General features: G+C 40.8%; 2 protein-coding genes across 3 annotated transcripts in view; one reads left to right on the top strand and one right to left on the bottom strand.

Annotated features, from left to right (window-relative positions):
- The first annotated feature begins 8,380 nt into the window (after positions 1-8,380).
- Positions 8,381-23,319, top strand: CALHM6 (calcium homeostasis modulator family member 6). 2 transcript variants are annotated; one of them, XM_070073682.1, is made up of 4 exons: positions 8,381-9,014; positions 10,045-10,399; positions 19,600-19,652; positions 22,913-23,319. In XM_070073682.1, the coding sequence occupies exons 1-3, from the start codon at positions 8,487-8,489 to the stop codon at positions 19,602-19,604; spliced, it is 888 nt and encodes a 295-aa protein (XP_069929783.1). In that variant the 5' UTR covers positions 8,381-8,486; the 3' UTR covers positions 19,605-19,652; positions 22,913-23,319. The 2 variants fall into 2 exon arrangements, with proteins under 2 accessions (XP_069929783.1, XP_002714780.1); XM_002714734.5 differs by lacking the exons at positions 19,600-19,652; positions 22,913-23,319 and having other exon boundaries at positions 10,045-11,143.
- The window catches only part of TRAPPC3L (trafficking protein particle complex subunit 3L), a 46,501-nt gene continuing 43,808 nt past the window's right edge, over positions 22,524-25,216 (bottom strand). The window contains exon 5 of the mRNA XM_002714745.5: positions 22,524-22,807. Coding sequence (XP_002714791.1) covers positions 22,688-22,807 — 120 coding nt within the window. The 3' untranslated portion in view covers positions 22,524-22,687. The remainder of the gene's footprint in view (positions 22,808-25,216) is intronic.

Raw genomic sequence — 25,216 nt, 5'->3', positions numbered from 1 at the left:
ACCTCAGGGTTAGTGGATAGTTCTAGTGCTTGGCCTAGTGAAAATGCCAAGCCCTCCATTCCCAACTCTGTGTCTGAGAGGACAAGACATTGCTCAGAAGGTCAGTCTGAAGTGGGAACAGACTAATCTACCAATGGTGTGGTAAGGCCTGGGAGAAGTGCTTGGGCCCCTGCTATCCTCATGGGAGACCTGGAAGGAGCTCCTGGCTCCTTCTGCCTTGGCCCAGGGCTGGCTGTTTCAGTCTTCTGGGGATTGAACCAGCAAATAGAAAATCTCTCTGTCCCTCCCTCTCCCTTTTTAAAAATACATGAATTTATCTTTCATGTCAATATTGGATTTGAAAATCTGGAACATTTTATCATCTTAAAATGTCAAAAACAGCTCATTCTTCATTTTTCTTCTTCCTGCCCCTCAACTTCTTCCCTCCACCCAACTTCTCCTTCTCCACCCCCACCCAACCCAAGTCCCCAGCAATCACTTGTCTACTTTCTGTCTCTATATATTTGGCTATTCTGGGGACACTTTTTAAAATTCCCTTTTATCTAAGTGTAATTGCATATCCTTTGATTAACACCCTTTTCCTGTGGTCTACTGCTACAAACTCATAACAGTTTAAAAAGGAAAAGGAAATCTTTTAATGTTTCACTATTCTCTTCCCATGGGAGGAGTAGGGAATTGGAACAGGTACCAGTGAGCACTTGCAGTCAGAGTTTATAGGGAACTGAAATGACTTCTCTTCTGTGTGCACGAGTTTCTTTGTGACTGACAGAGAACCAGGCTGGAGGACAGCACTGTCTTCTAGGAGGAACTAACCCTTGGGCATCCCCCAGCACTGCCTCAGTCTGGCTTTTGGCACTTCTTACTCCTCTTCTTACAGAACTCATTCTCTCCTTTGCAGAGAGTCATGATTGATTTAAAGTAGAAATAGCACCATCTCTGTCTCTACATTCTTCTCCTATGCTATATCTGCACCTTAGGAAGGTTTGCATAACTCATAATCCCCACCCCTTCCTGTTTCTTATTCCTGTGCATTACAGCAGCTCTCAGTGGTTTTAGGATATCCAGTGTCTGCCTTATTCTCCTTGTCTTCATGTATTGTTCCCATGCTAATTACTCTTTGCTTTTCTCACGCACACACTCTGGCCATACTAGTTTTGTTTCACCTGCTCTAAAACAATGATCCCTTTCTTGCTTAAACATCTTCTCTGCACAGAAATCTTCCTTTACCTGGAATAGTCTAAGAGTTCCTTCTTTTTTTGTGGGTGTGTGTTTTTTTTAACTTTTATTTAATGAATATAGATTTCCAAAGTACAGCTTATGGACTACATTGGCTTCCCCCCACCCCCCGATGACTTCCCTCCCACCCGCAACCCTCCCCTTTCCCACCTTATCTCCCCTTCCATTCATATCAAGATTCATTTTCAATTTTCTATATACACAGAAGATCAGTTTGGTATACATTAAGTAAAGATTTCAACAGTTTGCACCCACATAGAAACATAAAGTGAAAAATACTGTTTGAGTACTCGTTATAGCATTAAATCTCAATGTACAGCACATTAAGGACAGAGATCCTACATGAGGAGTAAGTGCACAGTGACTCCTGTTGTTGACTTTACAAATTGACACTCTTGTTTATGGCATCAGTAATCTCCCTACGCTCCAGTCATGAGTTTCCAAGGCTATGGAAGCCTTTTGAGTTCTCCGAATCTTATCTTATTTAGACAAGGTCATAGTCAAAGTGGAAGTTCTCTCCTCCCTTCAGAGAAAGGTACCTCCTTCTTTGAAGACCTGTTCTTTCCACTGGGATCTCACTCACAGAGATCTTTCATTTAGGTGTTTTTTTTTTTTTTTTTTTTTTTTTTTTTTTTCCAGAGTGTCTTGGCTTTCCATGCCTGAAATACTCTCATGGGCTCTTCAGCCAGATCTGAATGCCTTTAGGGCTGATTCTGAGGCCAGAGTGCTGTTTAGGACATCTGCCATTCTATGAGTCTGCTGTGTATCTCGCTTCCCATGTTGGATCACTCTCCCCTTTATTTATTCTATCGGTTAGTATTAGCAGGCACTAGCCTTGTTTATGTGATCCCTTTGACTCTTAGTCCTTTCATTATGATCAATTGTGAACTGAAATTGATCACTTGGACTAGTGAGATGGCATTGGTACATGCCACCTTGAAGGGATTGAATTGGAATCCCCTGGTATGTTTCTAACTCTACCATTTGGGGCAAGTCAGCTTGAGCATGTCCCAAATTATACATCTCCTCCCTCTCTTATTCCCACTCTTATGTTTAACAGGGATCACATTTCAGTTTAATTTTAACACTTAAGAATAACTGTGTATTAATTACAGAATTAAACCAGTCATATTAAGTAGAACAGACAAAAAAACTACTAAGAGGGATAATGTATTAAGTTGTTCATTAACAGTCAGGTCTATGCTGATCAAGTCACCATTTCTCATAGTGTCCATTTCACTTCAGCAGGTTTCCTATTTGGTGTTCAGTCAGTTGTCACAGATCAGGGAGAACATATGGTATTTGTCCCTTTGGGACTGGCTTATTTCACTCAGCATGATGTGTTCCAGATTCCTCCATTTTGTTGCAAATGACTGGATTTCGTTTTTTCTTACTGCGGTATAGTATTCTAAAGAGTACATATCCCATAATTTCTTTATCCAGTCTACCATTGATGGGCATTTAGGTTGGTTCCAGGTCTTGGCTATTGTGAATTGTGCTGCAATAAACATTAGGGTGCAGACCACTTTTTTGTTTGCCAATTTAAATTCCTTTGGGTAAATTCCAAGGAGTGGGAAGGCTGGGTTGAATGGTAGGGTTATCTTCAGGTTTCTGAGGAATCTCCAGACTGACTTCCATAGTGGCTTGACCAGTTTGCATTCCCACCAACAGTGGGTTAGTGTCCCTTTTTCCCCACATCCTTGCCAGCATCTGTTGTTGGTAGATTTCTGTATGTGAGCCATTCTAACCGGGGTGAGGTGAAACCTCATTGTGGTTTTGATTTGCATTTCCCTGATTGCTAGTGATCTTCAACATTTTTTCATGTGCCTGTTGGCCATTTGGATTTCCTCTTTTGAAAAATTTTCCTCATTTTGAAAAATGTCTATTGAGGTCCTTGGCCCATCTCTTAAGTGGGTTCTTTATTTTGTTTGTGTGGAGTTTCTTGATCTCTTTGTAGATTCTGGTTATTAACCCTTTATCTGTTGCATAGTTTGCAAATACTTTTCCCCATTCTGTCGGTTGTCTCTTCACTCTCCTGTTTCTTTTGCAGTACAGAAACTTCTCAATTTGATGCAATCCCAATAGTTGATTTTGGCTTTGACTGCCTGTGCCTCCCGGGTCTTTTCCAGAAACTCTTTGCCTGTGCCAATATCTTGAAGGGTTTCTCCAATGTTCTCTAATAACTTGATGGTGTCAGGTCGTAGATTTAGGTCTTTAATCCATGTTGAGTGGATTTTTGTATAAGGTGTAAGGTAGGGGTCTTGCTTCATGCTTCTGCATGCGGAAATCCAGTTTTCCCAGCACCATTTATTGAATAGGCTGTCCTTGTTCCAGGAATTGGTTTTAGATCCTTGATCAAATATAAGTTGGCTGTAGACGTTTGGATTGATTTCTGGTGTTTCTATTCTGTTCCATTGGGCTATCCATCTGTTTCTGTACCAGTACCATGCTGTTTTGATAACAACTGCCCTGTAGTATGTCCTGAAATCTGGTATTGTGATGCCTCTGGCTTTGTTTTTGTTGTACAAGATTGTTTTAGCTATTCGAGGTCTCCTGAGTCTCCATATTAATTTCAGCATCATTTTTTCTAGATCAGAGAAGAATGACTTTGGTAGCTTGATTGGGATTGCATTGAGTCTATAAATTGCTTTTGGGAGAATGGACATTTTGATGATGTTGATTCTTCCAATCCATGATCGTGGCAGATTTTTCCATTTTCTGGTGTTCTATTTCTTTCTTTAAGATTTTGTAATTCTCATCATAGAGATTTTTAACGTCCTTGGTTAAGTTTATTCCAAGGTATTTGATTGTATTTGTAGCTATTGTGAATGGGATTGATCTTAGCAGTTCTTTCTCAGCCATGGCATTGCTTGTGTATAGAAAGGCTGTTGATTTTTGTGCATTGATTTTATATCCTGCCACTTTGCCAAACTCCTCTATGAGTTCCAGTAGTCTCTTAGTAGAGTTCTTTGGATCCTCTAAGTAAAGAATCATATCGTCTGCAAAGAGGGATAGTTTGAGTTCTTCCTTCCCAATTTGTATTCCTTTAATTTCTTTTTCTTGTCTGATGGCTCTGGCTAAAACTTCCAGAACTATGTTAAACAGCAGTGGTGAGAGTGGGCATCCCTGTCTGGTGCCAGATCTCAGTGGAAATGCTTCCAGCTTTTCCCCATTTAATTGGATGCTGGCTGTGGGTTTTTCATAAATTGCTTTGATTATATTGATTATATTGAGGAATGTTCCTTCTATACCCAATTTGCTTAGAGTTTTCACCATGAAAGGGTGTTGAATTTTCTGAAATGCTTTCTCTGCATCTATTGAGATAATCATATGGTTTTTCTTCTGCAGTCTGTTAATGTGGTAAATCACATTGATTGATTTGCGAATGTTGAACCATCCCTGCATACCAGGGATAAATCCTACTCGGTCTGGCTGGATGATTTTTCTCATGTGTTGTTGTATTCTATTGGCCAGAATTTTATTGAGGATTTTTGCGTCTATGTTCGTCAGGGATATTGGTCTATAATTTTCTTTCAGTGATGCATCTTTCTCTGGCTTAGGGATTAAGGTGATGCTGGCTTCATAGAAAGAATTTGGGAGGATTCCATCTTTTTCAATTGTTCTGAATAGTTTGAGAAGAACTGGAATTAGTTCTTCTTTAAATGTCAGGTAGAATTCAGCAGTGAATCCATCTGGTCCTGGGCTTTTCTTTGTTGGGAGGGCTTTATTACTGTTTCAATTTCTGTTTCAGTTATGGGTCTATTTTCTCTTTTGATTTATTGGATGACCCAGTGTTCATTCAGGAGCATGTTGTTCAGTCTCCATGTGTTTGCATACTCTCTAGGGTTTCCTGAGTTGCTAATTTCCAGCTTCATTCCGCTGTGGTCTGAGAAGCTGCATGGTATGATTCTAATTCTTTTAAATTCGCTGAGACTTGCTTTATGGCCTAGTATGTGATCAATCCTAGAGAAGGTTCCATGCACTGCTGAGAAGAATGTAAAGTCTTTAGATGTAGGATTGAAAGTTCTGTAGATATCTGTTAGATCCATGTGGGCAATAGTGTCGATTAAAGCTGCTGTTTCCTTGTTGATCTTCTGTCCTGTTGATCTGTCTATTTCTGAGAGTGGAGTATTGAAGTCCCCCAGTACTATTGTATTGGAATCGAAGTCTCCCTTTAAGTCCCTTAACATATCTTTTAAATAGACCGGTGCCCTGTAATTAGGTGCATATACATTGATAATCGTTACATCTTCCTGTTGAATTGAACCCTTAATCATTATATAGTGTCCCTCTTTGTCTCTCTTAACACTTTTTGTGGTAAAGTTTATTTTGTCTGTTATTAATATGGGTAAATCTGCTTTCTTTTGGTTTCTGTTGTCATGGAATATCTTTTTCCAACCTTTCACTTTCAGTCTGCTTGCATCTTTGTAAGAGAGATGTGTTTCTTGGTTTCTTGTAAGCAACAAATAGTTGGATTTTGTTCCTTAAGCCAATCAGCCAATCGGTGTCTTTTAAATGAAGAGTTAAGTTCATTAACGTTTAATGTGACCTTTTTTTTTTTTTTTTTACTTTTATTTAATGAATATAAATTTCCAAAGTACGACTTATGGATTACAATGGCTTCCCCCAATACCATCCCTCCCACCCACAACCCTCCCCTTTCCCACTCCCTCTCCCCTTCCATTCACATCAAGATTCATTTTCGATTATCTTAATATACAGAAGATCAGCTTAGTATACATTAAGTAAGGATTTCAACAGTTTGCTCCCACACAGAAACATAAAGTGAAAAATAATAGATGATTTTTTTAAATGATGATGAAATCAGAGCAGACCTATTGTCATGTTTAATCCCAGTGAGGGTCAAGTTGGGAATTGATAATTTCTTTTTTTTTTTTTTTTTTTTTTTTTTTACAGAGGATCAGTTTAGTATGCATTAAGTAAAGATTTCAACAGTTTGCTCCCCCATAGAAACACAAAGTGAAATATATTGTTTGAGTACTCGTTATAGCATTAAATCTCCATGCACAGCACATTAAGGACAGAGATCCTACATGAGGAGTAAGTGCACAGTGACTCCTGTTGTTGACTTTACCAATTGACACTCCTGTCTATGGCATCAGTAATCTCCCTATGCTCCAGTCATGAGTTTCCAAGGCTATGGAAGCCTTTTGAGTTCTCCGACTCTTATCTTGTTTAGACAAGGTCATAGTCAAAGTGGAGGTTCTCTCCTCCCTTCAGAGAAAGGTACCTCCTTCTTTGAAGACCTGTTCTTTCCACTGGGATCTCACTCACAGAGATCTTTTGCCAGAGTGTCTTGGCTTTCCATGCCTGAAATACTCTCATGGGCTTTTCAGCCAGATCCGAATGCCTTTAGGGCTGATTCTGAGGCCAGAGTGCTATTTAGGACATCTGCCATTCTATGAGTCTGCTGAGTATCTCACTTCCCATGTTGGATCACTCTCCCCTTTATTTATTCTATCGGTTAGTGTTAGCAGGCACTAGCCTTGTTTATGTGATCCCTTTGACTCTTAGTCCTTTCATTATGATCAATTGTGAACTGAAATTGATCACTTGGACTAGTGAGATGGCATTGGTACATGCCACCTTGATGGGATTGAATTGGAATCCCCTGGTATGTTTCTAACTCTACCATTTGGGGCAAGTCAGCTTGAGCATGTCCCAAATTATACATCTCCTCCCTCTCTTATTCCCACTCTTATGTTTAACAGGGATCACATTTCAGTTAATTTTCAACACTTAAGAATAACTGTATTAATTACAGAATTAAACCAGTCATATTAAGTAGAACAGACAAAAAAACTACTAAGAGGGATAATGTATTAAGTTGTTCATTAACAGTCAGGGCTATGCTGATCAAGTCACCGTTTCTCATAGTGTCCATTTCACTTCAGCAGGTTTCCTATTTGGTGTTCAGTCAGTTGTCACCGATCAGGGAGAACATATGGTATTGACTATTGACACATAGTGACTTTGCCCTGCCATTTTCCCGGAGATATTTTCTAGTATATGTTTTGAGCTTCCCATGCTCTTTTAATGGTAGGTTTTCTTCCTTTACCTTCTTTCATATTGATGGCCATGTTTCTGTGTTTCTGTGTGCAAGACATCTTTAAGTATCTTTTGCAGGGCCGGACGAGTGGCGGCAAAGTCTTTCAATTTCTGTTTGCTATGAAAGGTCTTTATTTCACATTCATTCACAAATGAGAGCTTAGCAGGATATAATATTCTGGGCTGGCATGTTTTCTCTCTTAGCACTTGTGCTATGTCTCGCCATTCCTTCCTAGCCTTTAGTGTTTCTGATGAGAAGTCTGCTGTGAGTCTAATTGGAGATCTTCTGAGAGTAATCTGATGTTTCTCTCTTGCACATTTTAGGATCTTTTCTTTATGTTTCACTGTGGTGAGTTTAATTACAACGTGTCATGGTGAGGATCTCTATTGGTCATGTCTATTGGGGGTTCTATGAGCTTCCTGTACTAGGATGTCTCTGTCCTTCTCCAAACCTGGAAAGTTCTCTGCTAGTATCTCACTAAAAAGGCCTTCTACTCCTTTCTCCCTCTCCCTGCCTTCAGGAACTCCTAGAATTCGAATGTTGGTTTTTTTAATAGTATCCTGTAGATTCCCAACAATATTTTTTAAGATTTCTAATTTCCTCTTCTTTTCTTTGGTTTGACTGTATCCTTTCCTGTTCTCTGTCTTCTAAGTCTGATATTCTCTCTTCTGCTTCACCCATTCTATTTTTAAGGCTCTCTAATGTGTTTGTCATTTGATCTATTGATCTCTTCATTTCATTTTGATTTCTCTTCACTATCACACTTTCCTGTTCTACTAGTTTCTGCATTTCATTTTGATTCTTCCTTAAAATTTCATTTTCCCTAGAGAGATTTTCAATCCTGTCCAATAAGGATTTCTGTTATCAGAATGGGGGCAAAAAAGCACTGGAATGGGGTTGCTCTTCTTGAAGAGTTCCTTGTTTGGGGATAAAAAAGTCTCTGTCTTCAGAAAGGGGTGGGTACCGGAGAGGTCAAGGGTCCAGGGTTGCAGGTGTGGGTCTGTTTGCTCAAGATTGTTGGTTGAAATGAGAAACTGAAAGTTTTGATAGCTTGAGACACCCTCTTTCTTCCCTTTTAGAAAACTATTTCCTAACGGAGTGGAAAGTCCCAGACCCCACTCCACCTAAAGCATTTGACAAGCAGGAAGGCGAAGAGACAAGCATTTGAAATAGGAAGCCAATGGAGAAGTTTAAGGCGTTGCTGGACCTGCACATCAAGCACCGCAGCTCCCTGGGCTACGGCCTCATCAGCCTGCTGACCGTGGGCGGGGAGCGCCTCTTCTCCGCGGTGGTGTTCCAGTGCCCCTGCACCGCTGCCTGGAACCTGCCTTATGGCTTGGTCTTCCTGCTGGTGCCGGCGCTCGTGCTCTTCCTCCTAGGCTATTTGCTGAGTGCACGAACTTGGCGCCTGCTGACCGGCTGCTGCGCCTCCAGCACACGCGCAAAATGCACGTCAGGGCGGGACGGCGCCATGGTGTTCCTGCAGCTCAGCGCCTCTGCAGCTATCGCGCCGCTCACCTGGGTGGCCGTGGCGCTGCTGGGCGGCTCCTTCTTTGAGTGTGCGGCCAGCGGAAGCAAGATCCTTGCACAGCTCTTGTGCCACAATGTCTCCTCTCAGTGCCTGGACCAGCTGCCGCTGGTGCCTTGCTCCCAAGCCAAGGAGTCCAGCGTGCAGGACCTCCTGAAGGTGCTCAAGGCTCAGTCGCAGGTCGGCCGGGGCGCAGGGCGCGGTGGGGTGGTGCTGAGTGGATGAGCTTCTGCGGGGTGGACCGCGTGGCGGGGAAATTGGCGACTCCCTAAGAAAATCTTGAAAGGCTCCCTGCTCGTCATGAACGTACAGGCGAATATTGAAATTAAACCAATGTAAAGGAGGAGAGGGATTCAGGCGGTGTCTGGCACCTTAAGTGAATTGCACACCTACTCTGTGCCTGAGCCCGTGCGAGGCTTATTCCGTCCTCCTGTGTCCTCTTAGGTCTCCCAACTGCCCTGTATGGTTTTCTCAAATTTATGGTGCATACACGTAGTCTAGCTAAAAGTGTTCAGGCAGGAGAAAAGTGGGGAGCAATTGTTATGTTAAGATGGGTCTGTCAAGCCTCAACCCACCAATGCCCAGTGTCTGGGTCCATAGAGCTCAGCGGTTCTTTACAATGATGGCGCCTTTCACTGGATTTGCAGAAATTCCACAGGTTTTGAGTTCTAAGGGAGGGTGACACATGGGCTTTTCTTTGAGCCTGGTGACTTGGTTTAAGACTATGGCCATCCTATAAGATTAGGGAGTTACTGCCACTCTTTAATCTTAAGGAATTAAGGTCAAGGGTAATTTTATTTCATTTTTACGATTCATGTGCTTATTTGAGTTAGAGAGAGGGACACATAGACACACACACACACACACACACACACACACACTCTTCTTCTATCTGCTGGTTCACTCGCCAGGAGCCTGGAACTCTATCCAGGTCTCTCACATGGGTGGCAGGGGCCCAAACTCTTGGACCATCTTCTGTTGCTTTTCCTGTATCATTAGCAGGGAGCTGGATGGGAAGTGGAGCAGCAGGACATGAACTGGCGCCCATAAGGGATGTGGGCATTATAGGTGGTGGCTTAACCTGCTGTGCCACGTCCCTGTCCCCAAATGATAGCTTTTATGTAACTGATGAGTAGTTCAAATTTTATCCAAGAATTTTAAATGTCTTATAAGAAAAGTGATTAATCTGTTATTTTGTTGTCTTCTTAAGGTGTTGGGGTGGATCCTGATAGCAGTTGTTATCATCGTCTTCCTGCTTTTGACAGCAGTCTCTCGATGCCTATCTCCAGTTAGTTTTCTGCAGCTGAAATTCTGGAAAATCTATTTGGAACAGGAGCAGCAGATCCTTAAAAGTCAAGCCACAGAGCATGCAACAGCATTGGCAAAAGAGAACGTCACATGTTTCTTTGAAAGCTCGCATGCAAAGGAATACAACACTCCAAGCATTAAAGAATGGCAGCAGATTTCATCACTATATACTTTCAATCCGAAGGACCAGTACTACAGCATGTTGCACAAATATGTTAACAGAAAAGAGGAGAGTCACAGTATCAGGTCTTGTGAAGGTGATGTGGTGGTTCCTGTTCTTGGCTTTGTGGATTCACCTGGTATAAGCACCACTAATGAGTTATAACCTTAAAAAAATCTTTCGCAAGCTTCACTTTCTAAAAAAAAATATTGATATTGCTTATGACTGCCTTTTTTGTTTCCATATTGTAGTCATTTATATCTGAAATTAAAATATAGAGATTAGGGACTGGTGCTGTGGCGTAGCTGGTAAAGGCACCGCCTGCAGTGCCGGCATCCCATATGGGCTCAGCTCCATGTGTTTTGGCCATCTGAGGAGTGAATGAATGAATGGAAGGGCTGGCACCGTGGCTCAACAGGCTAGTCCTCCGCCTTGAGGCACCGGCACACCGGGTTCTAGTCCCAGTCGGGACGCCGGATTCTGTCCCGGTTCCCCTCTTCCAGGCCAGCTCTTTGCTGTGGCCCGGGAGTGCAGTGGAGGATGGCCCAAGTGCTTGGGCCCTGCACCCCATATGAGACCAGGAGAAGCACCTGGCTCCTGCCATCAGATCAGCGTGGTGCGCCGGCTGCAGCACGCTTGCCCTGGCATCCATTGGAGGGTGAACCAACGACAAAGGAAGACCTTTCTCTCTGTCTCTCTCTCTCACTGTCCACTCTGCCTGTAAAAAAAAAACAAAAAGAGAGAGAGAGAGAGAGAGTGAGTGAATGAGTGAATTGAAGACCTCTTTTTCTCTCTTGTGTAACTCTGACTTTCAAATGAATAAATAAATCGTTAAAAAATATGGAGATTGATCTCTTTACTGATTATTCAACAAATAAGGCAAAAAAAAAAAACATACACAAAAACAAACAAAAAATTCCAAGGGAACTTCATTCTCCTCTAGTGACAAACTAGAACTAGAACTCTTCTTTTCTTTTTTAAAGATTTTTTTTATTTATTTGAGAGGCAGAGTTACAGAGAGAGAGGTCTTCCATTCTCTGGTTCACTCCCCAGTTGGCTCCAATGGCCGGGGGCCAAGCTTATCCGAATCTAGGAGCCAGGAGCTTCTTCCAATTGGGGGAGTGAACCAGTGGATGGAAGACCTGTCTCTCTCTCTCTCTCTCTCTCTCTCTCTCTCTCTCTCCACCCCCCCTTTGCTTCTGCCTCTTCTTGTCTCTCTGTGTAACTCCAACTTTCAAATAAATAAAAGAAAAAGTTACAGAGAGAGAGAGAGAGAAAGAGATAATCAAAGAGAGATCTTTGATCCACTGGTTCACTCCCCAGATGGCTGCAACCACCAGAACTGGGCTGATCCAAAGCCAGTGTGGGTGTAGAGGCCCAAGCACTTGTGTCATCTGCTGCTTTCCCAGGCACATTAGCAGGAAGTGGGATCATATTGGAGCAGACAAGACTTGAACTGGTACCCGTATGGGATGCTGGTACCTCCAGCAGCAGGTCAACCAGCTATGTCACAGCACTGGTCTCTGGAAGCAAAATCTCCTGTGACCATATTGCTCAACTCTGGTGGTGATTTTGATCTCTATATTGATTTGAGAGTGAAAAATACTGTAATTATTGGCAGATTTTCTTCTCCATAGCCTTTCTTCACCTTGCAATGTCACAGAAGTTAGTTTGACTCAATAAATATTTATTGAGCATTCATTACACTATCACAGTCTGGTGGGAGCAGGAAAGACCTATAATCAAGTAATTATAATGCAATGGAGTTTGTGCAGAGATTTATGTATATAAATTTCAGAGAAACAGAAGGTGTCAATTTTCTTGAATGTTTCATCAGATATGGATGAGATGAGGCATGATACATTGATAATTAAGGCGTTGGAAATGGGTGGTAAGGGAAGGTGTTTTGAGAACATGAATACTGAAAAGATTTGGAACATGGATTTCTACTAGGTGTAAAGGAAAAGCATGTGAAAAGGCACAGAAGCATGAGCAAGTTTGTGAATTCAGGGAGCAAACTAGCTCAGCATTGCCCTGGCACTGGGTGCTAGTACTGGAGAGAAAAGCAGAGGGTAGGTTGCAGGTTTCATTTGTCTTCAGAGGTTACTTATTCTTAGCCCTGTAGAAATGGAGAGGCAGTAAAGAAATTGGTGATACCATTAAATAGGGATGGATCATTGTGGTGAAGGAATTTTTTTGTTACTCCATATTATGACTATTATATAAACACAGAGAAAAATAGGATACCATAATGAACCACCATGCCTATAGATACAACAATTGTCAACATTCAGATACAAGTATTTTTCTTTAAAGATATATTTATTTACTTGAGAGAGTTATACAGAGAGAGGAGAGGCAGAGAGAGAGAAAGGTCCTCTATTCGATGGTTCACTTCCCAAATGGCTGCAACGGCCAGAGCTGCACTGATCTGAAGCCAAGAGCTAGGAGAATCTTCTGGGTCTCCCACATGGGTACAGGGTCCCAAGGACTTGGGCCGTCTTCTACTGCTTTCCCAGGCCGTAGCAGAGAGCTGGATCAGAACTGGAGCAGCGAGGTCTCCAACAGGTGCCCATAAGGGATGCTGGCATTTCAGGACAGGGTTTTTTTTTTTTTTTAATTTATTTATTTATTTTTGACAGGCAGAGTGGATAGTGAGAGAGAGAGACAGAGAGAAAGGTCTTCCTTTTTGCCGTTGCTTCACCCTCCAATGGCCGCCACGGCCGGCGTCCTGCCGCTGGCGGACCGCACTGATCCGATGGCAGGAGCCAGGTGCTTATCCTGGTCTCCCATGGGGTGCAGGGCCCAAGTACTCGGGCCATCCTCCACTGCACTCCCTGGCCACAGCAGAGAGCTGGCCTGGAAGAGGGGCAACCGGGACGGAATCCGGCACCCCAACTGGGACTAGAACCCAGTGTGCCGGTGCCGCAAGGCAGAGGATTAGCCTAGTGAGCTGCGGCCGCTGGCCTCAGGCCAGGGTTTTAACCCTTTGTGCCTTCAGCACCGGCCCCCAGAAATAAGTTTATTAAGGGTAGTTTGAAGCATAAACAGTCGAGAACACAGTAGCTTGTAACTCCACGCACCCATAAGTCAGTTTCATTATCAACTGATTGCCCATCTTATCTGTGTTCCCACACTCTCCTCCATTATCAAATTGTTTTGAGACACAACCCAAATTTCATGTTAGCTCATCTGTAAATCTGCAAGTTCACATTTTAAAAGAAGGGACACTTATAAATCCCACAATACCATCAGCACATCTAGGAAATAACAAAGATTTCTTAACATCATCAAATATCCTGTCAGCATTTGAGATCTGGTTTCTCTCATGATGATAATGTGTGTTTGAATAGGGATTCCATAAAGTTTGTATATTACAAGATTGAAATACTCCTTACATATCTTTTTTGTTTGTTTATTCAATTCTTAATAGTAAACATTTGACTCATCATTTAAAATTGCTTTCATTATAGTAAAATACATGTACAATGAAATTTACCATCTTAACCATTTTTAAGTATTCATTTCAGTATTAATAAGCACATTCACACTTTTGTGGAACTATCATCCATATCCATCTACAGAACTCTTTTTTAATCTTATTTAATTCATTAAGCAATAATTCCTCATTTCTCACTTCCCCCAAATCCTGGCAACCTCCATTCTATTTTCTATGTCCATGATTTGATTAGTGTAGGTATTTCATTTAAGTGGAGTCACACTGTATGTCCTTTTGTGGCTACCTAATTTCATGCAGCGTAACGGCTTTGAGATGTATCCATGTTGAAGCACACATCAGAATCTTCTTCCTTTTTAAGGTTGAATAGTATTTCACTGCATATATAAACACAATTTATTAACCTGTTCATCCACTTGTGGACACATGAGTTGTTTCCACATTTTGGCTATTGTAAACAATATGAATGTGGGAGTACAAATAGACTGCTTTCAGTTTGTATAATCAAAAGTGAAACTGTTGTATCATATAATTCTCTTTTTAGCTTTTCTGAGGAACTATTATAATGTTTACTGTTAGAGCATACATCATTTTATATTCTCACCAAGAGTTCACAAGAGCTGAATTTCTCCACATCCTCACCAACACTTCTTAGTTTCTGCTTTATTGATGATAGCTTTCCATATATATATATATATATATATATCACACACTTATATGTAACCTATATTTCTTATGTAAATGCTTGTTTATTACATGCATTTTCCTCTATCTTCCTTTTTTTTACTTAAAATATATTCTAAAGCTCATCATGCCATACAGTAAGTAAGATTACTCATTTTCACTCTTTTTTTAGATACAGCCATTTTATTTACTGACCTCATGAGAACATTACGTTTAAAATTTTTTTAAAATTAGAAATCTAAAGATGAACAATCTCCTTACTAGAGTCCAATCCCCTTGATAAACTACATATCAAGATAAGTAGAATTATCCAGGGAACTAAATAATGATATAATGATGATATTTGTATTAATCAATAAAGGCTGAACAGCACCTGGCTCATGGAGATTATTTAAAAAACATTAGTTCTTTCATTTTATCTAATTTACTCTTCATAAAACTAATAAGTCTTATCATTAACTCAATTTTAAAAATAAAGAATATGAGACACGAAGGAGGAACTTGGCAAGTTGCATAGCTACTGATCTAGAGCTAAGACTCAAACCCAGGATTTTGAAATAGTGCACATTTTCATTCTCTCTCTCTCTCTCTCTTTCTCTCTGTCTCTCTCCCTCCCTCAAAAGGTATTATTGACTATTGTGTCATTTTATCTAAGGAAGGAGACTTGCTGAAGGTCACTCAGCTACTCATTGACAAGGTAAAGCATTTTAACATGAGACTGTCCATGGCACTCATCCTGCCATATCATGTTTCAAAGTTTGCCAGTAAAAAGATGAATGAGGCATCAGTGACATTTTAAAGCAGAAGTGGTAAAGGAATGTTGATTTCCAGGATGGTAGATTATTGGACATTGCAAAGGAGTCAGTAGAAGGGGAAGGAAGAAAAATGACAGCATTCCCTGAGAAGGTAGCAGGAACTAGAGCACTCATATCTTTCTGTGTATATAAGCTCTTCCTCATGACCTTAAACTTTTAGGTTTCATAACCTTATCAATTGAAAATATATTTAATATAATTTCCAAGACCATCTTTGGCCCTAAGTTTTTATCTTTAAGGGTTTCCTTGGAAGTCTACTATCTAGAACAGGAAAGAAGTTTCCAAGTTATTATGTGGCCCGTAGCTATTTCTCCAAGATAAATTTGCCACAAATATTTCTTCCTATAAAAGGTAAATGCTACAAATATTATCAAAACTTAGTTCAACCATGTTTAAAATTAGATTATAAAGATCTTTGTGAAGAGACAGCTGACTGAGTCCATGCATAGAAATATCCTCTTAATCAACCATGGGGTCTAAAGAAGTTTCATTCTTGGTAAAGAATTACCCCTTGAGCTGTCTAAACTTGAGCAACCAGTTTTGAGATGTCTTTTACACCATCCATTTATTTTGATTTGACATCCTTATGAGGGATTCCACCTGCAGATGGTCAAAAAGCTTAAAAGGCCAATTTTACATCTATCCAGGGTCTTGAAGTGTAAATTTTTTTGACTTAGATTTCTCCTAGTCTGTCTGAAATGTCATAGGCATCAATAAGGCAGTCACAGCTTACAGTGTTTTTTTGGGTAGAGATGGGTGGAGATTTTCTTCTTTTTATCAGTTTTAATATCCCTGCAACAGTAAAGATGTCTCTGGCCTGTTTCATTGATTCCACTCTTAGTGCTGCTTTTCCTGGAGTATTTTTCTCCAATAGTGACATTTGTCAACTTTTCACATTTCTTTGACATCTTTGGGATACTGAGCATACAAGTCTTTTTATTTATTTATTTATTTATTTATTTATTTTTGACAGGCAGAGTGGACAGTGAGAGAGACAGAGAGAAAGGTCTTCCTTTGCTGTTGATTCACCCTCCAATGGCCGCCGCAGCCAGCGCGCTGCGGTCGGCGCACCATGCTGATCCGATGGCAGGAGCCAGGTACTTATCCTGTCTCCCATGGGGTGCAGAGCCCAAGTACCTGGGCCATCCTCCACTGTACTCCCTGGCCACAACAGAGAGCTGGCCTGGAAGAGGGGCAACCGGGACAGAATCCAGCGCCCTGACCGGGACTAGAACCCGGTGTGCCAGTGCCGCTAGGCGGAGGATTAGCCTAGTGAGCCGCGGCGCCAGCCAGCATACAAGTCTGGATAGCTCCAGTTATGTGGTTTTCTTCAATGGTCATTTCTTTTTTTTTTTTTTTTTTAATATTTATTTATTTGAAAGGGAGAGTTACAGAGAGGCAGAGGCAGAGAGAGAGAGACAGAGAAAGAGAGAGAGAGAGACAGAGAGAGAGGTCTTCCATTTGTTCACTCCCCAGATGGCCACAACGGCAGAGCTGTGCAGATCCAAAGCCAGGAACCAGGAGCCTCCTCCAGGTCTCCACATGGTACAAGTGCCATCTTCTACTGCTTTCTCAGGCTATAGAAGAGAGCTGGATGGAAGTGGAGTAGCTGGGACACAAACAAGCGCCCATTTGGAATGCCGGCACTGCAGGTGGCAGCTTTACCATAGCACTGGCTCCTCAATGATCATTTCTATGTGTGTATCATAAGCATTTTCAGAACGCAAGGCTGCCTGGGTAAAGTTTGTAGTGACAAAACTACTCATGGCTTGGAAGAACATTTCACTAAGGCAGCTTTCTTGGCTTTTCTGTGGCATCTAACACTCTGAGTGCTCTACTGTTATTGAAATCTGGCTTTGGTTCTACCAGTTTCTCCCATCTACACCTCTGACTGACAATTTCAGCCTGATTTGCGCTCTTTTTTGCTCCCTGTCTCTCTAAAGGTAGTGGTTCTCAAGGTTCCATGCTGACCCTTATATTTTCTTGAGTCTGTACTATCCACTGCTCTTGATATTGTCCCTGCACTAGTGACTCCAAGGTCATTCTTCACAGAAGTCTTCAGGCTAGACCTCTCCTCTGAGCTCCTGAGATAGTGTGAATGTTTCAAAGACATCTCAGACTCAGGGTATTCAGAGAGTATTAGCTTCTCTTCTAAGATGGCTCCTGCTTCTCTTATCCTTCCACTCACTCAGTCCCCTAAGCTAGATCCTTGGGAGCCATCCCTTTACTCACCATCGCTACATCTTAACGCACTTAAAGAACTGGCAAATTAGTTCTTTTGTAGTTCATAGACAACTCCTCTCTCTCTCTCTCTCTCTCTCTCTCTCTCTCTCTCTCTCATATAAACTGAATGCCTCACAGATTGTTGTGAGAATTAAATGGCATTCCACGTACGATTTGCACCTGATAAAAATGTTAATTGAGTCCAAATTCAAAACAACAGCTCTTCCAGGTGATTCTATTGCTCAGTCTAGACAGACCATTGAATTGCTCAGTCTAGACAGACCATGGGAATTAGCATTTCCTCTTGTAATTCACCAAAATCTATGTGATTTCCCCCAATGTAATGAAATAACAAGTCACTAAATATAGTCTGCTGGCTTGAAAGATTTATGCCACAGAGCAGCTCCTGAAATCAAAGGATTGTTCTTACTTTTGAATCCTCTAGTGACTGCTGACATGATTGAAGTTTTCAGTGGCAATAGTAGAAACAAGGATCTGAAATATATAAATTTTTGTTTTGTCTTATGAGCTTCCACTGATTTAAAAGGATGTCATCTCTCTAAGCAATCTTCCTTTTCTGGGTCTTGAGTGCAGAGTAGATGTGCACTATAAGTAAGTTTCTGCTCTCTCCCTCCTGTAACCTTTTCTGCTCAGTGAGGAAACGGGTATGTAAATTCAAGTTTCATATCATTGTGCATTCATTCATGAGGAAATTGCAATCATAAACAGTTTATTCTCTTCATATTCTCCAAAATGTTGCAAATTGTCTGATCATCAGATATTTGTTATGCAATGAATTGGTTGTGTTACTATTAATAAGGATGAGAGATTTGGAAAATGCATTAGTTTGGGTCCTGTTGGTTGCAAACAGCAGCCAACCCAACTCTACACTCTGAAAGAATACATTTATTGTGTCATTTAAATAAAATTTCAGAGGCACAGTGAGATTTTCTCTTCAATCTACTCATCCTTCTCTGCCCTGTGTCAACAGCAACAAGGACAACAGATTTCCTGAGAGAGACAGAGGGCGAGAGAGAGAAGGAGGAGAGGGAGAGGAGAAAGAGAAGGAGAGAAAGAGAGAGAGGCTGACTCTTTTCATAAGCACAGAATAAAAACTGCAGTGATTGGACAGTGTTAGAACCAAATGATTGTCTTCATTGGTAAATACCTTAAATATGGCTGAAAAAGGGGGTGGTTTTAAACCGAGAATGAGCCACTGCAGTTCAGTGACAGTAATAGAGCTGGGAATAAAGGTGATTTCCCTAAAGTAAGATGGGTTGCTTAACTACATGGTTGGTATCTAAGCAGAAAAATGTCATTAAAGAGGAGGGGGAAATACATAGGAAGCCAACAAATGTGCATTACATGAAAGATAATTATAAGAAAGAAAATGAAAGATGGAGGAAAGAGGAAAGTAAAGAATTACAGAAAGATTCCTTGTAGGAAAAGAGGAGTGTGGTGGCAACATTACTGCTAGAAGAAAAATGGAAAACAAAAGAAACAGAAGAGGGGCTGGCTCTGCAGTATAGTAGGTTAAGCCTCCATCTGCTGTGCTGGCATCCCATATGGGCACCAGTTTGAGTCCCAGCTGCTCCTCTTCCGATCCCGCTCCCTACTGGTGGCCTGGGAAAGCACTAGAGGATGACCCAAGTGCTTGGGCTCCTGCACCCGTGAGGAAGACTTAGAAGAAGCTCCTGGTTCCTGGCTTTGGATTAGCTCAGCTCTAGCCATTGTAGCCATTTGGGGAGTGAACCAGTGGATGGAAGACCTCTCTGTCTCTTCCTCTTTCTGTAACTCTGCCTTTCAAGTAAATAAATAAATCTTTAACAAAAAGAAAGAAAGAAAGAAAGAAAGAAAGAAAGAAAGAAAGAAAGAAAGAAAGAGAGAGAAAGGAAAAGAAAAAAAGAAACAGAAACAGAAGGAAAAAATAAAGAAATAAAGACAGACATATCTGGGAAAGACAGATAGAGTTTAAGTATAAGGAAGAGTAAGGAATTAACCCAAGATATTGATTTATTGATTGTTTTTAGTGAAGGCTTTCCAATTTGGATTTATCTCCTCTCTAATCAAATGCTTGAAAAGTAAAATTTTGCTAATGATTGTTGTTTTCAATTTTAGAGTGATGTTTGCTGATTGGAGAACTGGGTGTTTCCTTCTTGGATTATAGTCAGGTGAGTTATATAAGGGATCTTCAAGAAGTTCATGAAAAATGCATATTATGAAAAAAGTTATGCATGGGTTTCAAAAGTTTTTGCACCAAAACAAATTCATCTTTAAAAAAATGAATTATTTCTTTATTTGAAAGCCAGAGTTACAGAGAGGCAGAGGTAGAGAGAGAGAAAAAGAGAGAGAGAGAGAGAGTGAGAGAGAGAGAGTCTTCTATCTGCAGCTGGTTCACTTCCTAGATGGCTGCAACAGCTGGAACTGTATTGATTTGAAACCAGGAGTCAGTAGCTTCCTCCAGATCTCCCATGAAGATGGGCTTGGGCCATCTTCTACTGCTTTTCCAGGCCATAGCAGAGAGCTGGGTTGGAAGTAGAGCATCAGGGACTCAAATCAGCACCTATATGGGATGCCAGCACTGCAGGCGGTGGCCCCACCCGCTACGCCACAGCGCTGGCCCCACAAACTCATCTTTTAATTCCATGTTTCAGAACCTTTTGAAGTACCTGGATTTCTGACATATTCCTTTTCTCTCTGCTAATGGCTCATTGATAGACACTGTTGGTCATGTCTAACTGTAGTTCTGGAAGGTTTTCCAGATGAGGAAGTGCAGTAATTGGAGAGAGTTTTCAACAAATATGCACCTAAGCTGAGTAAATAAACTTGGCTCTCTTTTTAATGAGGAAGGATCCTGGTTTTATCCTACCAACTTTCCAGGAGTGATATGAACTCCTTTCATGTTAGTGAGGAGACAGTAATTAACTTCCATAGCTGTAGATGAAGCTGAAAAACAGAATGACTACTCAGAGTTTACAGTTCCATCTGAAGGGACCTTAACAATGAAAAAATTTTGATCTGCTGGAATTTACTGTATTTTTGGCAGCATATGTAAAATACATTAAAATTGACATTTCTTTTTAATTATTTGGTGTGACTAATAAAAAATTAAAATCATTTTTGTTCTCATAATTCTAATGAAGAGCACTTCTAGAGTCTCATGTTCTTCAGAATGGAGTGCACTGAATACAAACAAACTCTTAGATAAATAGGTCACTTTTCAATAACATAAATTGCATGTCAGAGGACTTCCTTTCTTCCAGGGGGAGAAAAACAGGGATGGAAAATGAACTTCATCCCTGAACCATCACCAGTTCTAACACACAGCATCACTAAAAATATCAAATCCAGCTGCTTTAAGGGGAGTGGGTAACTTGGACTGGGGGAGTTTTAACGGGCACTGGCAGAGACAGGAGAGGCAAATGCAAGGAGGTAGCCGCTTTCTCCTCCTTCCAGGTTCTACTACAGGTCTTCCAGGAATCAGACTTGAAGGCCCTTCCAGTGATGCTGCAGTTGCCCCCAGGACCCAATTTTGTCCTTCACGTCTACCTCAATGTCCTTTTGAAGAGATGGCTGAGTAGGTAGGAAGCAATTTCCCCATCAACTTCTAAAATCCACAAATGTGGAGTATAGTGATGCTTTATGTCATCTAAAACTGATACAGTTTTAGACCCAATCATTTGAAAGATGTGAGAGAGAGAGAGAGAGAGAGAGAGAAGAGAGAGAGAGAGGGAGAGAGAAAAAGAGAGAGAGGGAGAGAGAGAGAGAGAGAGAGAGAGAGAGAGAATTATGTGCCTTGCCCAGCATCAGTCACTAGACAAGATCAACTGGGACTATAGTCTCAGATTTCTCAGTCCTCATTGACATCTACCACTACCATGTCACTTACACCAATTTTAACTGATACAGTCACACTAATTGTAACTGTCCCTTCTAATTTGAGTTCTCTGCAGAACCCAGTAAATTCTCAGCTGCCTTGTAGCATACCTTTGTATGGTGAAGATTATTAATTTAATCCAATACACTGCAAATGTAAAAGTTCTGGTCACAAAGTATTTTTTTTAAAGAATTTTTGGGCTAAAAATGAGAGTTAAAAATTCTAAATAAATTAGCTTTCAGATAACAGAGTATTTTCAAAGAACATTGTTTACCTCTTGTTTTAGAGATTTCCTGGCCTGGCCATCAGCAGTATTTCATGAGAAAAGGAATTTTTTTATATTAGATATCTAAAAATTAAATTAATTAAAATGAAACCACATTGTAAAATGTTTCACAATTAGCATCTAAATAGGGGCCGGTGCCCATGACTTATTTGGTTAATCCTCTGCCTGTGGCACCTGCATCCCATATGGGTACTGGTTCTAGTCCCGGTTGCTCCTCTTCCAGTCCAGCTCTCTGCTGTGGCCCGGGAGGGCAGTGGAGGATGGCCCAAGTGCTTGGGCCCTGCACCAGCATGGGAGACCAGGAGGAAGCACCTGGCTCCTGGTTTCGGATTGGTGCAGCGCCTGCCGTGGCGGCCATTTGGGGAGTGAACCAACGGAAGGAAGACCTTTCTCTCTGTCTCTCTCTCTCTCTCACCGCTTAACTCTACCTGTCAAATAAAAAAAAATATATCATCTAAATAAATAGCTTGCTTTGGTGATTACAAATCAAGAGTAGTTTCAGGAGGTTGAAGCTATAAGCTAAGCTAAATTATGAGAAAATTATATCCATAATTTTCTTAAAATACAGAAATTATTACAAGTGAAACTGCTTCTGTGCAGAATGCAATGTATGATATCTAAAAACTCTCTATAGAGTGAACTGTGCTGTATCATTTCATCCTTTTTCCACCTTAAAGAGATAAATACACCAACTGTTAGTACAGTTTTTGCCTTCGTTCCATTACCATAAGCCAATGGCATGAATAGACTCTCTGAGGATGAATTATATAATATGTGGAATTCATGCTTGCCATCTTACAAGGAGTTATTTGTATATGAAATCTCGTGGACAAAGATTGAATATGTGTGATTTATAAGCAAAAGCAAAAAAAACCCACATTTAAATCTTCATGTCCTGTATTTTAAACTGCTGGTTGATTTATAAGCTTTTCAAAGCACATACTATTAAGTAATTCAAAAATTCATATATCTATATGTTTATACATATTTAGCTAATATTCACTCATCAGCTAGTCACCCTGCGGCATTTTGCGTGCTGTTCTTCATTTTTTCTGTCTATATTTTTTCTCGTCTTGCTTTTTTAGAAATGTTATTCCTATTTCTGTCACACTGTCGCCTTTTAGTCTGTCTTGCAAGAATGTAACATCAGCAGGCAAATGAACCTAGAAAAGAAAAAAATAAATAAAAAGGCCTGTGTCATTTGATTTTTTAAAAAGAACTTTCAAGCTTTTCTGTCTCTTTTTTCAACTTTATTTACTCTCCTACAGAATGAAGAAAAAGAGCCTGTTCTGTGGATGAAGGGCCCTTGACTCCACGTCCTCCAGAGATTGTCTGGCTGTGTGGTAATGATGTGGTGTGGACCCTGACCTCGTGGAACCCGGGTGGCTGGGATGCCCAGACGTGTGGGCTTGAGCCAAGCTTTTTTCACAGTGCAGGGCTGCACTGAGGAAGCCCTCTCAAGGAGAACACGAATTTCTCACTCAAAGATAGTCTTGACCCAGTGTGCTTGGCCCAACAGAACCATCAAGGATCGCTTCCTCTAGAACTGGAGGGAAATCATTGTGTCATTGGTTCAATAACATAATCACTTCTCCTAACAACACACAGCAATCATTTACAACTTTGAGAGCTTTGAAAATATATCAACTAAATAAATTATAAATACAAAACTAAAGATGGAAGTTTCAGACATGAATATTTCATACTCGGGCCTTCTTTTCCTCTGTAAAAGATTTCCCATTTCCCAGACACCAAATAAGCCCTAAGGGCTTACTTCTCTATTCATGAAAGTATGTCCACATAACAGCAGTGTGATTCTGCCGCCCCACCTTCAATAGGATATATATTCTGAATTATTTAAAATAACTGGGATTAATAATATAAATAAGCAAAAGTACCTAGTGAAAATAAATAAGTGAAAAATTATTTAATCTAGTAAGCAAATGATTAATAGTCATTAAATTTCTTATCTGACTCAACTATCCCCCACCACCACCCTGCTTTCTCAGTAAGAATTTTCTGACAAACCAGCCAGGGTTTTTGAAACCATAGACCTCATTCTGCCAAATTATCTGGCTCATACAGGATGCAGAAAATCATGTGATGCCTACCACCCTGTAGAAGTAGATGTGACTTGGAAATATAGAAGCTAAATTCATCCTCAATTTTTCCTTCTATAAAGCTTTCTATGTCTTTATCAAAACCTAACCAAAAATTAACTAGAATAACAAAGATGTTATGTTGAAGCTACTTGGGTATTTGGGTGTACATGAGGTCTGAAACCTATTAGTCAGCATGTATAATCAACTGTTGTCCAAGAAAGTTAGAAATTTCGTTATCCTGTTTTTGACTTAGTTTTATGGTTTCTCTCTTTTGTCTACTATCTCCCAGAATTCTTCCTTTCCCCTTTCTTGATCTCATGGTCACTGGTTGTAGGATAAGACTAAATAAAGGTAGAGTAGAAGCATGGAGGATCTCTATGAATATGTTATTTCTGCTGTTTTAGACTTCGTGTTAGCTGCCCCTCTACTCTCTCCTAATAATCACAATTTATTAAAAGTTACATGCATGCCCCATTATTGGGTAAGTCAGTACATGTTTAGAGTGTGATTGCTTATGTGGAGGCAACTGTTAGGAAACTGGCACAGTTTCAGCCAGGTGGCCACATGACCCAACCTCTGTGGTCAAGCTCCACCCCCATCCTAATAGGATTCACTGCTCCTGCTTCCCTGCCCGCCCTCCGGCGAAGTTTTAAAAGGGCCTGTTCCTGAACACATGCTCTCTTGGTTCTTCTCTCTAGCCTCCTTCTCTGGTCTCTCTTCTCTCTTGGTTCTTCTCTCTTGCTTCTCTGCTGCTCTCTTGGCTTGTCTCTTTATCTTCTCTCCTCACTATCTCCTCTCCTCTGTCTTATACTTTCTTTCTCTCTTTCCCTTTGCTGCCCCTTCACTCTGGTCTGTTGGGTGTTCCCCAATAAACCCTTTCCCTTACTCCCGTGTTCGGTGTGTTTTGTGACGGCTAACATTAATATATAACATAACAGAAACTATCTTAATAACTAAGCCTCTGGAAAAACAGACTTTGTTTCCCAGTTCCTCTTCCTAAGCTGTTGTTGACTCATCAGTCAACCCCAGATTGTGGTCTTTTCCCTCCACTTTCCCTAAACAGCTTTTGTCAAGGCCCTCCCTGATCTTTTGGTCCCTGAAAATAATAATTATTATTAAGGTCTCCGCTGTGCTTCATTTTGCTGACCATTCCTCTTTTTAAATCACTGTCCTGCCTGGTTTCTGTGGTTCCATTCTTTCCTGGAATTTTCCCTAACTGTAGTTAATTCCTCTTAGTATCTTTTGCAGCCTTTGTGTTCTGGGTTTAACCTACTCATGATATTTTATTACTTCTTGGTGTTCTGTTATTCCTTTTTCCTCTTATTCTGCAAATTCTCCCAGGACTTCTTTGCCAGATTTAGTGTCTCTTCAGTGCTCATCTTCCTGTGAGCTCAGACATGTCATAAACAGCTACTTAATGGATATCCTTACTTGAGTGCATGTTAGACACTTCAAATACAACAGAATCAA

The sequence above is a fragment of the Oryctolagus cuniculus genome, chromosome 5 (assembly GCF_964237555.1).
Source record: "Oryctolagus cuniculus chromosome 5, mOryCun1.1, whole genome shotgun sequence".
NCBI classification, from domain to species: domain Eukaryota; kingdom Metazoa; phylum Chordata; class Mammalia; order Lagomorpha; family Leporidae; genus Oryctolagus; species Oryctolagus cuniculus.
This window is presented reverse-complemented; position numbering and strand designations above follow the sequence as displayed.

Coding starts and splice junctions, on each gene's coding strand:
- CALHM6 (XM_002714734.5), top strand. CDS start 8,487: ATGGAGAAGTTTAAGGCGTTGCTGGACCTGCACATCAAGCACCGCAGC. Junction 9,015..10,044: donor TGCTCAAGGCTCAGTCGCAG/GTCGGCCGGGGC, acceptor TGTCTTCTTAAG/GTGTTGGGGTGGATCCTGAT.